At 28.8% G+C, this 17310-nt stretch overlaps 1 protein-coding gene across 1 annotated transcript in view; it reads left to right on the top strand.

Moving 5' to 3' along the window:
• LOC107447649 (TM2 domain-containing protein 2 amaretto) overlaps positions 1-17310 on the top strand; it is a 20844-nt gene that overhangs the window by 3098 nt on the left and 436 nt on the right. The window contains exons 2-4 of the mRNA XM_043050197.2: positions 1888-1975; positions 10861-10976; positions 12532-12767. Coding sequence (XP_042906131.1) covers positions 1888-1975; positions 10861-10976; positions 12532-12745 — 418 coding nt within the window. The 3' untranslated portion in view covers positions 12746-12767. The remainder of the gene's footprint in view (positions 1-1887; positions 1976-10860; positions 10977-12531; positions 12768-17310) is intronic.

The following is a 17310-nucleotide window of genomic DNA, read 5'->3' on the forward strand; positions in this document are numbered from 1 at the left end:
CACCCTGCTAATAACATGTAGGACCACCTTTAGCCCTCAAAACTGCTAGCACTTTGGCATTGATTCCACAAGGTGCTGATAGGTAGTCTGAGGTATCTGGTACCAAGCGCTAACCAACTGGTCCTGCAATTTCCTCACATTGCAAGGGGGTAGCGTGTCAGCACAAATTTGGTTTTCCAAGTAGGACCACAAATGCTCTATTGGATTAAAGTCAGGTGAGTTTGGGGGCCAAGACAGGACTTGAAAGTCACTGGAATGTTCCTCAAACCAATCCATGACTATTCGACCCTTATAACATGGTGCATTATCCTGTTGGTAAGCACCATCCCCCGCAGGAAAAACTGTTGCCCTGAATGGGTGAACCTGGTCTGCAACTATGTTCAAGTAGCTTACAGACGTCAGGGATTGTTCTATGAGGATTATGGGCTTCTATGTAATGGCTCTTCGGTGTATGTATATATATATATAGCATAATAAATAAAAACAAAAAAGCATGAAGAAAATTAGAAAAACAATTTTCTACGCTTTTAGCTCAATTTACGCTTTTGTTTTCATTTTTTTTGCAATCTGGCAATCTCGTTACAAAAATATTTTAAATCATTCTTGAAAAATTTCCCGTTCATGTAAGTTCATTTGAATTCGCTGCTCACTTTATGGATTTCATTTCATGTTCTATTCTGTTTTTTCTTTATATTTTATTTTCTGTTTTTACGTGATATATTTTTACTTACTGTGTTCTATTTTATTTGTTGTAATTTTTTTGTGAAATTTTTTGAGTGCTCTTCTCACTATTGTATTGATATATTTTGCTTAGGCTATATTGATGCAATATTAGAAAGCGCTCTTTTTTTACGGATATAATCGTGTGAGCTGATGAAAAGATTATATCTTTCATTTTCCGGATTTTTGAAAATGTTTTGTCCTTTTTTTCCAGTGTTTTGTTACTTATTATCCCCGTGGCAGAATCGCAGCGACACGATGACATTGTCGCAGAACGTTACAGAGTTCTTGCAGAAAGATTTTTCTTTTGAAAAGGGAAAAAAAGTATTTTTTTCCTACAGATATTGACACATAATATTTGAATCATGCGTTTAGATAATCACTTTTTGACATGCTCAATTTTCGATTATAGAATCGTTAATTGATGTAACGATTGTATTTTCGGCAGTTATTGATATTGATTTTCACGTGGATTTTAATTATCCCAATATAATTCGAATCGTGCATTTGAATATTTACTTTTTAAGTCCATTGAACTTTTGGCAGTTATTGCTATTAATTTTTCCATAGTTTTTGAATCCAATATTTTTAATGCAATATTATTTATTACAACAACGTAATCTCGAAACTAAACGCGCATTTCAGGAGCGTGATTTCAACGTCGATCTTTTTTTCGACAATTACAGCAATGGATTTCATGATTTTTAATTGTATTATTTATTGTAATAATTATTTACAAAATGCGAAGAAGGAAAGAATTTGTGTTCCCCCCCCACAAAATGTTAGAAAAAAAGATTATTACGTGTTTTATTAAAAAAATAGGGTTTTTTTTCTTGTAAACGCAGCGCTTTTGTTATTTTAGATTTGTAACAAGTAACATATATGTTTGTTATTAAAAGTATCTTGCAGAAAGATAATAGTGATTAAGAGTTTTGTTACAGATTGCTCGAAAAAATTCTGCCACAAGGATTATTATTTTTCTTTTTTTCCCCCTTTTTTCATTGTTCTGTAATTTTTCCCTAGTTTTCTCTACATTTTGAACTTATATATATATGGAATATATAGAAAACAAGGGGCAAAAAAAATTATAAATTTTTTTTTTAAAATACTTATAAATTTTTAAAAAAAATGCATGTATGTATAGTAATTATAATGTTTTTCTTTCAGAGGTATTGAGTTTCTTGTGTGTTCTGATCCGATTGATTTGAAGGGAAACGAAACTGCCAGGGAGGAACTCGGGTACGGTTGCACAAAAGTATGTTTTCAGAAGTATTGTACTACCATATTGATTGAAAGTTATGCTACAAAATGTATTCCACAGCAGTTATTGATTTTTTTTTCAAATATATATATCTAATAACAGGGATCTGTAGAGACATTTTGTGAAAGGTCCGTTTTTATAAAATTGTGAAAAAAAATTACTAGTAATTTGTAAATTTAAAATACACGTTAAGTCACATTCTTTCAACCAGGTTCCTGCTTTTGTGAATTTGTGCAAATAGTGTCCTGTTACTACGCGAAACTTTTGCAATGAGTTTTTAAATTGCAGGGCTGATTGTGCTCCTGAAAAAATCCGGATTTCCGGATTTTTAGCTAACTATGATCCGGAAGTTTCCTGAGATCGAAGGTTCAGACGTTTCAAAAAATCATTGATCACAAAAGTTTCCAGAAATCAAATTTTCAAAGGTGGAGCTTAAAAACACAGTTTATTTTATTTGTAAGAGAGAGCCAGATACTTTGTAAGCTTATATTCAAGATTAATATTCATTTTTTATTAGTAAATAGTTCTTATAATCATAAACTCAAGAAACAAAGACATATTTGTAAATTTCAATTACTTCTCCAGGTCGACATGGGTATGTGTAAATGGTATAGGTATGAGTAAAATTTTAAATATATTTTAAGTAAACTTAGAAATATTGAGAAAAAGGAAAAAACCTTGTTTAAATTTTTTTCTATTTTTTCGATTTAAACTTTTTTTTACTCAAGAAATTTTCCGGAATTTTGACTTGGGCTCACAATCACCCCTGAAATTGTAAAGACATACAAGATTTTGTTCAACACTGTAAAATTACAATAAAAAAAATAAAATTTAAAAAAATAAACAGCAATTGCTGCTACTAAATTAGAGATAAAAAAAAACAAGTATTTGGTATTTAGCCTATACTGCTGAACGCAGAATATTAATTTCGGACAAATAAAGGAAGAAGCGTCTGCCAAAAACAAAACTAGTTTGTTTACATCTGTCTTTCTCCCCCCCCCTTCCTGGCAAGGGTTTATTCGATTAACAAAACAATAATGAAGATAAACAAATTTGTGAAGGGTCCGAAGTTATCTAACTTTNAAGTTAAAATATTTTGTGAAGGGTCCGTTTTTATGAAAAGATATTTTGTGAAGGGTCCGTTAACAGACCCAAATTTCTTCTAAACGGACCCCTGAATAACAATTATATTTATTAGATACAGTTAGTATATGTATATATATATTCGATTTATTTGCATTAGATAATTTTTTTAGAAATATATATACATATATATAATTGAGAAGGGCGTAAAAGTGTTGGGAATGATGTAGAAATCTAGCAGCAAGTCGAAATGTCTGGAGAAGGCAGGCTAAGAAAGCCTTGACCTGCACTATGCTGTAGTGCTGTTAAAGAAGATTATATTTATATACATAAGATAATAATTAATATACTGATAACAAAAATACTGATAGCATAACTTTGCCAGCTGACTGTTGCGCCTTTCCATGCTTTGGAGTTGGTTCGTCTCGTGAAGGTCACTTGGCTGACGGTTGGTTGGACTCCGGTGTGAAATTATGGAGCCATGTTTCACCCATTGTCCCGTATTGTTGCCTAAATTCGGGTTTATTGCGATTAAACAGCTTCAAACACAGCTCAGACTCATCAATTTGTTGTTGTTTTTGTCCAATTGGGAGCTCGTGCGGCGCCCACTTTGCCTAGAGCTTTCGCATACCCAAATATTCATTCACAATATGTTCAACACGTTCCTTTGATATCTTTAGAGTCTCGGATATTTTGATCAACTTCACTTTGCAGTAATCTAAAATTAATTTGTGGACTTGTTTGATGTTTTCGTCGGTAACAGCCTCTTTGGGGCGACTACTGTGTGCATCGTCGTCGGTGCTCATTTCGCCTCGTTTAAACTTACCAAACCACTTCTCAATGGTTGATTTTCCTGGTACAGAGTCCGAATAATGTTNAATATTCATTCACGATATATTCAACATGTTCCTTTGATATCTTTAGAGTCTCGGATATTTTGATCAACTTCACTTTACAGTAATCTAAAATTAATTTGTGGACTTGTTTGATGTTTTCGTCGGTAACAGCCTCTTTGGGGCGACTACTGTGTGCATCGTCGTCGGTGCTCATTTCGCCTCGTTTAAACTTACCAAACCACTTCTCAATGGTTGATTTTCCTGGTACAGAGTCCGAATAATGTTTCCCAAGCCAAGCCTTGGCTTCAAGAGTATTTTTTTTCGCTAAAAAGCAATGCTTTAAAAACATACAAAATTCCTTTTTATCCATTGTTTTTAAACTAACAGAAGTTGCATCACTAAAAATACTATATCTCACAAACTAATAGTCCGACAGCTGTCAAATTTAAACACGTGTCTTTCAGAGGTTAGAACTAACTAAAAATCATATGTATTAAATAATAGTAGCCCCATCTATGTGTCAGCCTACGAACTTTTCAGCCCAACTGTTATATATAACATATAATAATTAATATATATGTTCCTTCAATCAATTTCTTAAAACATCTTTTCATCTCATTTAGTGTGGTATAAGAAAGAAAAAAAAAATAAACTGACTTACGAAACATCTTTCTAATTTAATAGTACTCAGATGAATTTTAAAATAAATACAACAAGGAAAGCATAATACTGATATTTGTATGATCAACACTAGTTGAGGTAAATTTGATTGTTTCTTGCCATTTCTTATGTTATTTTTGAAGATACATGTGAGTTTCAAAGCTCATATATTTTTACTTTTCCTAAATTCAGGGTATCCGTGCACCTGGAAAGTCATGAATTTCGGTATTGAACAAAATTTGTCATTAATTTGACTATTTTTTTTTAAAAATCATGGAAAGTCATGGATTTTGGTCGGCGAAAAATTTTATTTTTAAAATGGAATCCTTCCCCAATTTTATGGTGTTCTGAATATCTGAATTTGTAACAAAATCCCCACTCACAGTCATATTTCATTAAAATATAATGGTTTTTATAATTTTCTTTAAAAATTATGCTGTTCTTTCGAAAAATGAAAGAAGAAACATTATTTCTGGAGCGAAGTATCTTTAAACTTATGTGATTTCCGAATTATTATTCATCTTTTTTTTGTTTTATCAATTTAAAATTCTAGCTGAAGCAAGCCAGTCATTGGCAAATTTTTTTAATTCCAAAATGAGAACAGAAAAATCAGGAGTATTTCTTCCCTTTTTGATGAACAAGAAAAATATCTATGAAATATTTTTTTAATTTTTTTTATGGCGGGCACTTGGGATGTATCTATAGAATATAATTCTGCAGAAAAAAAGAAAAAAAATTATTTGCTCTGTTATTATTTGCTTCAACTATTTCTTTACTCTGTTTTTTAAATTTAAAATCAATAAATATGAAGATGCAGAATATAACAGTTTTGGTTATACTTATCATTTCAATGAATGTTATTATGATGCATTTTTAAATTTATTGTTGGGTTTTTGTCGGAAAAAATGGTAACTTCTTTAAGTCATGAAAAGTTCTTGGAATTAGACATGAAAAGTCACGAATTTGAAAATCTAAAATGTGGCAGATACCCTGCGTCGTGAACCTGGCTGCTCAATGACGGTTATAAAACAAAATAAAGTAAAATGTAGTAATTTGTGTTTCAGATACTGATATGATTCCTAATCAAGAGAGGAGTTTTGGTTATACCTATCATTTCATTGAATGTTATTATAATGCTTTTTTAAATTTATTGTTGCGTTTTTGTCGGGAGAAAATAGTTACTTCGTCAAGTCATGAAAAATTCTTGGAATTAGTCATGGAAAATCATGAAAAGTCATGAATTAGAAAATCTAAAATGTAGCAGATACCCTGTAAATTATATTTAAGTGCGCTCTATCAAAATTTCATTTCCTTCTGTTGATTAGTAAAATAAATAATTAGGGAATTACCTAAAACAGCCAGAAGGGATCATTTTGACCTCTATAAGAAAAACATAGATTTTTTCGTTTTTGATTTTGTAGAACTGCAAGCATAATGAAGATGAATTGTAGAAAAGAAATTAGGGTCCACCGCTTTGAAGAAAAGTGCAACAGTTTTCATCAAATAATATTGTAGCTTAGTTTACTAAACTGCTTCGTTCCTACTGAATTATAATTTTGTTATTGGATCTGAAAGAACAAAATCACCTGTATATGCTAACTATAAGCGATTATATTTGTTATAATCCTGGGCAAGATAGTATTGTTGCAGAACAATTATTGTCATGTAAATAATCATGAATACTTAATGTATGACATTCTAGCCACGTAACTTTGATTTCAACTAATATAAAGTCCAAAAAAGATTTTTTTTTGAATCGTTATTTTTATTTGTGTATTCTAAAAAACGGGCAAATGAATTACGACCTGAGAAAAGTATATTGCTCTAATTATGGGACCGCACCTAAACTCCAGGTGCAGCGGAATTACTGACTTTTCCTTCAGTAAAAATTGCAGAAGAATTTTTTTCGTAAAGAAATCCTACGTTTCATGAATACTAAGTTTAAATAAAAGAAGAAAATGTCTTAATTTCAATGTCACTTTTTTGTCATGGCATTTATCTTTTGCACTGTAAAAAGAAGACTAAATACTTACTATGTAGTTACAAAGCAGGAGTCTGTTTAGAAGAAATTTGGGTCCGTTAACGGACCCTTCACAAAATATCTTTTCATAAAAACGGACCCTTCACAAAATAATTTATCTTTTAATTGAACCCTTCACAAATTTGTTTATCTTCATTATTGTTTTGTTAATCGAATAAACCCTTCCCAGGAAGGGGAAAGAAAGACAGATGTAAACGAACTAAATTTTGCCTTCGGCAGACGCTCTTTTCTTTATTCGTCCAAAATGAATATTCTGCGTTCAGCAGTATAGGCTAAATGCCAAATATTTGTATGTTGCATCACTAATTAAGTAGCTTCAATTGCTGTTTATTTTTTAAAATTAATTTTTTTAATAATAATTTTACAGTGTTGCGCATAATCTTGTATGTCTTAACAATTTAAAAACTCCTTGAAAAAGTTTATTTGCAATAACGTACCCTATTTGCACACATTCACAAAAGCGGACCCTGGTTGAAAGAATGTGACTTAACGTTTATTTTATGTTCACAAATTATGAGTCATTTTTTCACAATTTTACAAAAACGAACCTTTCACAAAATGTCTCGACAGACCCCTGAAAGGAAAAGATAATACTAAAGAATAGTATTCATGTGAACGCGTAGAGGGTAGAAGCAAAGCAATAACACTTACAATTATTCTACAATAAGTGAAACTTTAGGTGTCTTTTCTTTACTATGTTTGTGATAATTTTGTCCTCAGTGCTTGAATCTTTTGCCACCCCAATTACTCATTGCGAATCATTCTAGTGTTTGTTGAAGAACTACAAATTAACTATTTGTGCATCAGATGGCCCCTTGTTCTGTACAAAATGTATTAATATATAATTTATACATTATAATATATATATTCAGGTGTCTGTCTGGGTTTTTTTGTGAGGTACCTATTTTGTAAAAATTTAGGCATAATTTGTGAAAATAAAAAATTATATTAAAAACTCAACCCAAAAATATGGTAAAGTACAAAAATATTTTCAAAAATTGTGACTTCAAATAAAAATTATTTATGACATCAAATCATCTATATATTTTTCCCCATATAAAAAAGATAATTTTGCCGTTGTTAAATTGTGAGCTTGAAATTGCATCCAATTTTAAAGTTCCATAAAAATCATTGTCCATAGTTACATTTCGATTTGAATTTAATAAAAACATGCATTTAACAGTACTAGCACTAGAAGTTATTTTCATTATGAGAACATTTTCGACTAGGTCATACAGGAAAAAGTTTCACAGGAGAAAAAAAATTTTTTCGTAAAAAATAAAGGTCTGTTAGAATACATTTACAATAGTGCTTAAGATAATTTTTGTATGTTTATACGTAATAATGTGCGAATTTTGACTCTCTGTAAAGTTTAGAAAGGGAGACCCTCATTTTCTCTAGAAAAATTTCTTAGCATATTTAGGATACAAAAGTTTTTAGCAACAATTCTTTTATTTCGTTATTAATTTGCCATACCAAAAAATTTAATGCGCACAAACAATATTTTTTAAGGATACTAAACAACGTTAAAAATGATACCTAAAAAAAGTTTTGGGTTCTTTGAACCAGTAACCGGCAATATACAGGGTATCTGCGCACCTGGAAAGTCATGAAAAATGATGGAAAGTCACAATTTTGGTATTAAACAAAATTTTGTCATGATTTTAACTATTTTTTTTAAAAAAAATCATGTAAAGTCATGGATTTAGGTCACCAAAAAATTTTATTTTTAAAATGGAATTACCCCCTCCAATTTTTTGGTTTTCCAAATATTTGAATTTGTAACAAAATCCCCACTCACAGTCCTATTTTATTACAATATAAAATGTTTTTATCATGTTCTTTAAAAATTATGGTGTTCTTTCAAAAAATGAGAGAAAAACCTTTCTGGAACAAATTATCTTTCAAACTTCTGTGATTTCAGAATTATTTTATTTATTTATTTATTTTTATTTTATCAATTTAAAATTCTAGCTGAAGCAAGCCAGTCATTGTCAAATTTTTTTTTATATTCAGAAATGAGAACAGAAAAATCAAGAGTATTTCCTTTCTTTCCGATGAACAAAAAAAGTATCTTTAGAATATAATTCTGCAGAAAAAATTAATAATTATTTGCTTTTGTATTTTTCCAGCTATTTCCTTGCTTCATCTCTTTCTTTACTCTGTTTTTTAAATTTAAAATCTATAAATATGAAGATGCAGAGTATAACAGTTTTGTTTATACTTGTCATTTCAATGAATGTCATTATAATGCTTTTTTAAATGTATTGTTGTGTTTTTCTCGGAGAAATTAGTAACTTCGTTAAGTCATGAAACATTTTTGAAATTAATCATGGAAAATCATGAATTTGAAAATCTACATGTAGCAGATACCCTGAATATGCATTTGCCCAAAAGGGACCAATTGAAATTTAACATTAAACCTATTTGTAAAGTGCAGAAAAAATTGTGTACTCTGAATAACTTTTAATCTAATGGTCTTATTTTCATACATTGAGACACAATCTTAATGGTTCAAATTTCAACTGTATTTCAATAAAATCATTTAATGTTGAGTTACTCTGCTCATTCATTTGCCTATTCTAATCACTTTTCATTTCTGGAACCCTTTTTGGCCTTCATTTTTGGCATGTAAGGGTGTCGATGGATGGCAAGATAATTTTATGTGAAACTCGGAATTGACACTCTCCTGCGAAAACTTCTCTGGTCTTTGACCTTTGTTTAACAGATTTCATTAACACTAAGCATACCAACACTTAATATATACCTATTTCTACCATTGCCAGATATTGCAATGACTAGACTTTATGTTTCTTGATTAAATGTATGGAATATGGATGTTATGAAGGAAATAAACTAAAAAAAACTATTATAACTAAACAAAATTGTGTATTGCCAATTTTTATGCATTAAAAACACAAAGAATAAAAATTTTTAGTTCATTGCTCAACGCATTTTTTACATATACAGGGTGTTTCCATTGTACATTTTCCGTAAACATATTTCTTCTAATTATTATTATTTCTTTAATTCTTATAGTTATTCTTATAATTAATATTATTTCTTCTAAGAACTTGTGCTATCTCGATTGTTTCGACATTTTACTGGATAAAAACTAACAGTTAGTTGGAAATGAAGTAAAGCTATCAAAATCAAAAGCTATTTACCGAAACATTACTTTTTGTCACTTTTTCTGACATAAAAATGCAAATCTAAAATTTTGGGTACTTTGTTGAAAATTTGAATTCACAGTTATTCTGATGGAACTAACTGTACAACAGTCTCTGCAGAAATGTGCAACTGATCGACTACAACGGTTGAATGCGCATTACATCATAAATTCTGATCCGATAATCTAATAAAGCATTAACTTGTTCTCCCAATCAAATGACCGGTTGTGGTAGAAATAGGTATAGTACGACAAGTAATATTCGAAATAAAGAAAATACATAAAAAGAAAAATAATAATAGAACATTAACTGTATATAATTGTAATAAAAAGTCAAATGTGCAAAAATGATAAGCGCATTTTCGATGCAAAAGTTCTTAAACAGTCATTCGAATGGTTATGCTATGTTTAGTGTTAAATTATTGAAGAATATTCTTCAGTAATAGCTGAATAATAACTCTTTTCACTTCTATTTCAGAATCTTTATATTGCTTTATTTTGGCGAAATGATCAATTTTCTATATTGTCAAAATTCAGATCATTTATACAGGGTGTGCAGCGTTTTTAAAAAGTGCTTAAAGGTGCTTATTTTCGTTTTTTAAATTAGGTGTTCATTAGGTGTTTTTAAAAAGTGCTTAATTTTCCCTTTTTCGAAACGAGATTTTTCTTTTACTTTTACTATGTTGATTTTCGCTTCGAATTATACAAAAAGACACAGTTCACATTATTCTATTCAACGTTTTCATAAGTAATTCAACCCCAATCTATTTTGGCGTATTGTCATTCCGTAGTGTATGAAAACGCCATTCGTTTTACAAGATTAAAAATTTCATGATTTTTGACAATTGTCAAAAACATTGCGAAGAGGTTTTTTTTTACATGACGGTTAAAACAAGATAAAACCGTCAATTGTCGAAAACTTTCCACCCCTGCCTAATTATATTTTTTTAAGTTGCTTAAAAATATTTTTTGAGTGCTTAAAAGGTGCTTATTTTTTGTTGAATAATTTGGATATGCGCCCTGTTCTAGGTAGTTTTTTATTTATTTATTTAATTTTGTTTTTTTAAAAACTCATTTTTTTTGTTTCTAGTATGGAGGACAGAAGTATGAAGATGTTCAGTTTACTGCTGCGAATTGCACCGTTCTGTCGGGAATCGAGTGCTATGGGGACAGAACTTTCTTAAAAGAAGGATTTCCATGCATCAAGTATGGATAACTTTTTAGAATTTTTTTTCCCTTTTCATTTTGTTTCGAGTTTGAGAAAGAATTAAAGCAAAGATTTATATATTTTATTCCTTAGGTTAAATAATAAGATATATAATTTATTTTATCATTACATTCCTAATTTGAATTTTAATAATTCTTACAGAAATGAAAAAAGAATATTAATTAAATATTTTTGTTAATTAAATATGTATCATTGATTGTTTTCAATTTAAAATAATGTTTTTAATAAATTAAAAGTTATAAACTTTAGTCTGATTAGGACGTATGAAGTGAAAACGCATGTTACAAAATCATGAAAATAAATAATTATTGAAATAAATTATATTTGCATTAAAGATCTTTAACTCCTAATTAGTATAAGTATAGAATAATGCTTGAAGTTTTTTTCTCTGTGGGAAAAACTGCTCTGAGAAAAAAAAAAACTATGTTTTGTTCTCCATTAAAAATTAAATGCTTAACTCATTGAATTACTCTAAGCAAGGATTTAGATATTTTATTTCTTAGGTTAAATAATAGGATATATAATTAGTTTTATCATTATATTCCTAATCTGAATTTTAATAATTCTTACCGAAATGAAAAAGGAATATTAATTAAATATATTTGTTAATTAAATGTGCATCATTAATTGTTTTCAATGTAAATTTTTTTTTTGTTAATAAATTAAAGTTATAAACTTTAGTTTGATTAGGACATATAACGTGAAAATGCATTTAACAAAAATCATGAAAATAAATAATTATTGAAATAAATTATATCTGTATTAAAGATCTTTTACTCCTAATTAGTATAAGTATAGAATAATGGTTGAGAGATTTAGCATTCCTAAAATTTATCTCCCTTATTATTTTATATAAATATATCGATGAATAAAATGTTATTTATTGAACTAAAATATAAAAAGTAGGGATAAATGTTTGTAGTTTCTTTTTCTTATACTTAAATTAATTTTTATATTGACAAAACTCATCACTAAAAAACCATTTAACACAAATTACATGATGTATTTTTAAGCAAATCACAAGATTATTTTATTTTAAAGAAATATTCAATTAAAATGTAATATTGTAAATTTAATTAAAAGGTCAATATGAGAATAGTACAACTAGGAACATTATTGATAATAATTGATATATAATTGAGTTATATGCTTTTTATATAGAGTAGAAAACAGTAAATAACACTATAAAATATAAGACTACCTTCAGTAAATAAAATTACCTTTTATTACAATATCTGAATTGTCTTTTATTTTAAATCAATAATAGAGAAATTAAATAATTTATTATTTCTTTTAAATAAAATGATATTTTTCCCAAGTATGACTGATTTTTAAAAGTTTTATTTAAGCGTTTTTATTATATCTGCTGTAACAGTTTCTAGAAAAAATAAAAAAACATCTATGGCTTAATCAGCTAAGATAGTTTTTTCCCTTTTTTCAGGTTCTCACACAGTTATTTGCTACGTTTCAATTATTTACTTGGATTCTCATACGTCACTCTGCATTCCAGTAATGTCTTCTTTTTTTTTAAAGGTATTCTGGCCATTACTTTCTGACCACCCTCTTGTACTCTGTGCTTCTTGGATTCCTGGGGATGGACAGATTCTGCCTTGGACACACTGGAACAGCTGTGGGCAAACTGCTCACTCTGGGAGGGGTGGGCATCTGGTGGATAGTGGACATAGTCCTTCTAGTCACGGGAAATCTCACTCCTGAGGATGGCAGCAATTGGGTTCCTTATGCCTGAGCCCCCCCCCTCAGTTGTTCAGGTAAAAAAAAAATCAATCACCTCACTTCTTTAAAAAGAAAAAAAACAAAACTTTTTTTTTAAAGTTTTTTGTTTCTTCTAAATTTTTTTCAGTGTAAAATATGTCTGGGACAAATGCAGAGCCAGTTTCTATTAATTTTTATCAAAGTGAGGAAAACTTCTAGAGTAATATATATATATATANAATATATATATATATATACAGTCGAACCTCTATTTAACAAAGTTGCTAAATCCCGATAATAAGTTCGTTTTATGGAAGATTCGTTAAGTAAAAAATCACCTTTTAAAATATTTGAATAACGCGAAACAGGTTTTAAATTCATAAACACCAGAAATTATTAAAATAGCAATTGATGCACTTTTATCTTGTAAACTAGTATCTACAATTTATTTTATAAATCTTAACCATAAAAGTATTTTCTGTATGGAAAGCAATAGAGAAAAACATTATCTAGTGTTGCGCTATCATGCTACATACATTTTTAACCAAAAAAAAAGCTAAATTTATGTCTAAAATTATAGGGCATTTATCATAAAAGTAATTTTAGACATACATCGCATGCCCTCTAAAGTTTAATTGCTACTGATAAAATCTGTTAATTTGGACTGAGGTTTTAATTTGAAATGCAAATAAAAAGGGATTTTACTGCTTTCTCTAAAATAACTTTTAGAGGAAGCACTAAAGCATTGCATAAAGCGGTGACTTCGAAGATTAATTCAAGGTCATTTCCCCCATAAAATGCGTTAACAAGTTTGAAATATTTTGGAAAATAGGGAAAGTGGATCTCAAAGAAAAGTTCATTAAATAGAAAATTCACTTCCCTATTTGGAAGTTATTTTACGAAGAAATTTCCAAAATGTTCTTGGTTCCTTGAAAAAATTCGCAAAGTAGAGAAATTTGCAAAATGAAAGTTCGTTAAATAGAAGTCCGACTGTGTGTGTAGATATTTATATATCTTTACCTAAAATAAATTTAATTTTTAAGACCAGGTTTTTTATGGGAAGGTAATAGGTGGAAATTTTCCAAATTTTTACCTACTGTGAAGAATTGACGTCTGTGTTTATAACTACTACACACATAAACTTTAAATGATCAAATAAACAAACAAGCTTCCCAGTGTTGAAATTTAAGATAATTTCTTTTTTATGTGGAGATGACTATTTTGATGATTTACTGTTTGTAATGTACTATTTGTAATTTTCTGAAATTATAAGTAGTTGAAAATCGCTTCCCATCGAGATTTAAAAAATTATGAAGCTCGTTTACTTCTTCATAAAGAGTTAAACAAAACCAAAATCACAAAAAAAATGTATACTATTTAGGGTATAAATAATAAAATCAGGGTTTCATATAAAAGAAAGTAATTGGACAAAATAGAAGAAATTAAAAATGACTAATAGAATTGTTTAGTTATAAATATTATAAGAGTAAATTTCAACAAATTACAGTCAAACCTCTATTTAACGAACTTCCATTTTGCGAATTTCTCTATTTTGCGATTTTTTTCGAGGAACCAAGTACATTTTGGAAATTTCTTCGTAAAGTAACTTCCAAATAGCGAAGTGAATTTTCTATTTAACGAACTTTTCTTTGAGATTCACTTTCCTTATTTTCTAAAATACTTCAGAACATTTCAAAATTGTTAACGCAATTTATGGGGGAAATGGCCTTGAATTGATTTTCGAAGTCAATTAACTTTTAGAGAAAGTAGTAAAATCCCTTTCCCTTTTTACTTGTATTTCAAACGAAAAACTCAGACAAAATTAACGGATTTTACCAGTAGCAATTAAACTTAAGAAAGCATATGATAATGTATGTTTAAAATTACTTTTATAATAAAAGCAGCAATAATTTTGTACATAGATTTAGCTTTTTTCAGTTGAAAATTAATGTAGCAGGATAGTGTAACACTGGATAATGGTTTGCTCTATTCTTGCTTTTCATGCAGATTTCTTTTATGGTTAAGATTTATAAAATAAATAGTAGATACTAGATAAGGGTGTATCGATTGTTATTTTAATTATGTCTAGTGTTTACGATTTTAAAACATGTTTTGTTTTATTGAGGTATTTCAAAAAGTGATTTTCTGTTTAACGAATTTTCCATATAACAAAATTGTTATCGGGATTTAGCGACTTCGTTAAATGGAGGTCCGACTGTAATTTAATATAGTATCAGAAAATTTAAATTTTTTCCCATCTATAAAAAAAAATTTTTAAAAAAGTATTTTTATTTTTCTTCTTCTTACTTTTATACAGAATTTTAAAAATTTGTATCGGGAATTTAATGAGTGTTTATTACAGTGTTTATGTTTAGTAAGTGATTTGTTAATTTAATATTTGATTATGTAATTTTAACTGTTCTTTATATAATTATAAAATCGGGGTTTACTATACTCATTTACATAAAATATTGAAAATTTACAGTCACTTTAATTTCCTAAGATATTCCTAAAAAAAATGTTCTTTTGAAATTGTCACATTTTTGTTGCCACTTACATTAGATTGCAGTTACAAATTGTTTAAAAAAACCTTAATATTTTATATTTCATTTTGCAAGAGAGTTTCTTAGATTTCTTCCACTTGGAAATTTGCCAACCCTCCCCCCCCCTCCCCCCAAAAAAAAGAAACAAAAATTAGAAGAAAGAGTTACAGTTAAAATAATTATACATTGACAGAATTCTCAGTATATCCATAGTTTTTTTTTTAAATCTAAAAATGTCTGATGCCTGGTGCTAATGAAGAAGATTAAAAGTGTTAATAATTTCATATTTTACATTGAATGAACTGAAGTCTTTTTTTTTTAAATCAATTTCTTACATTTTGAATAATCCGAAATAAATTATGAAACTCTCTAAGTTTAGAGACCAAAGCTAAACTTAGGTGTAATTGTTTCTCAAATTTAACTTAAATTATTTAAAAGAACTTGTGAAAATTAATAATTAAAGCATTAATTATGTATTTTTGGTTGTTTGAAATATATATAAATAATTTTTTTTTATTTGGCGTTACTTTTAGTATTTACTTGTGTTCTGTTTTATGGTACATAGCGTTTTTAAAAAGTGCTTAAAGGGGCTTTTTTTATTGGCTGTTTTTAAAAGTGCTCAATTTTCCCTTTTCGAAAATCAGATTTCTTTCTTAACCGTGTCGATTATCACCACACATTATGCAAAGGCGTGCTTTTCACATTGTTCTAATCAATCTTTTCACAATTCATTCTATCACAATCTATTTCTGCTTCCCGTCGGTCCATAGCGTATGAAAGCGCCAATCATTTTACATATTTGATTAAATGCTGGGAAGTTTACTGAGCTGGGTTTGGTGAGATTCTTGCACTCTCATGTGCAACTCTGCTGCATTTTGCAAGATATTCTCAAATTCAGGCATCTTTTTTCACCTTCTGATATCAAACCAAAAAACCTCTTCATTTTTTTATAATGGCTAATACAATCGAGAAAAGAGTTCTTTGTCAGAAACTAGTTATTTTATCATGATCATGTAAAGTCTAAAAATTATTTTGCATTTTGTTAATGAATGTAGTGCTTAAAAATATTTCTTCAGTGCTTAAAAATTACTTAAAAGGTGCTTATTTTTTATTGAAAGATTTGGCTACTCACCCTGTGTTACTTATAAGTCATTGTTCACAAAATAGCATTTTTAGTAACAACATTATATTTGTGAATTAATTGAATGGTAAATATAACTTGAATAGTGGATTTCAGTGGTGAAAATTGATATTGACCAGAGGGATTGAAATTGTAAAATCGCTCGTTAAATAATTGAAACCACTACACTCTTGTCATTGGCATTTAATAAAAGCATTACACATGAAAGAAAATTTTCTTTATACAATAAAAAACTGCAAAAAATAAGTTTTAGGTCAGTTGAAAACTGTAAAGCTCCCTTCTAAAAAGGCCATTTTATTGTTGTCGTTTTTTAAATATTTAAATTTTATTTATTTTTACCACGTTTATATTAACTTGGCTCCGTGTATGTCTGTGCCAGGGGGGGGGGGGGATTTTGTAACCGATTTTAAACTATTTTCCCGACTAGCTACAGACTTCAAATTTGGCACAAAGTTCAGAATTGGATGACAATGCATGAAAATGAAGAGAAAAAAGACATACAAAGTAAAATTAACTTAAAGAAAAATTAGTATTTTTGCGATAGTCTTTTGTTGTCGATTTAATTATTTCAAATGAGTGTCACATGTCAGTTGAAAAGTTTTGTGTATAGTGAGTGAAAAAATTGAGATTTTGGAAGTGAGTGCAAAAAAAATCTAAATAAAAAATAATATTTTTAAAAACCATGTTTTTGTAGTAGAGAATAATAATTAAAAAATAAAAATTTGAAAAACGAAAAACGTGGGGCGCATGAAATATGTAACAGTACATATACACATTTTCTTACTCATACACATACATAAACATATTCCACATACACATTCAGATACAATTACAGATACAATTACAATTACAGATGCAATTACAATTACAGATACAATTACAATTACAGATATACTTTGGACTGAGGTTTTAATT

This window comes from Parasteatoda tepidariorum, chromosome 10 (assembly GCF_043381705.1).
Source record: "Parasteatoda tepidariorum isolate YZ-2023 chromosome 10, CAS_Ptep_4.0, whole genome shotgun sequence".
NCBI classification, from domain to species: domain Eukaryota; kingdom Metazoa; phylum Arthropoda; class Arachnida; order Araneae; family Theridiidae; genus Parasteatoda; species Parasteatoda tepidariorum.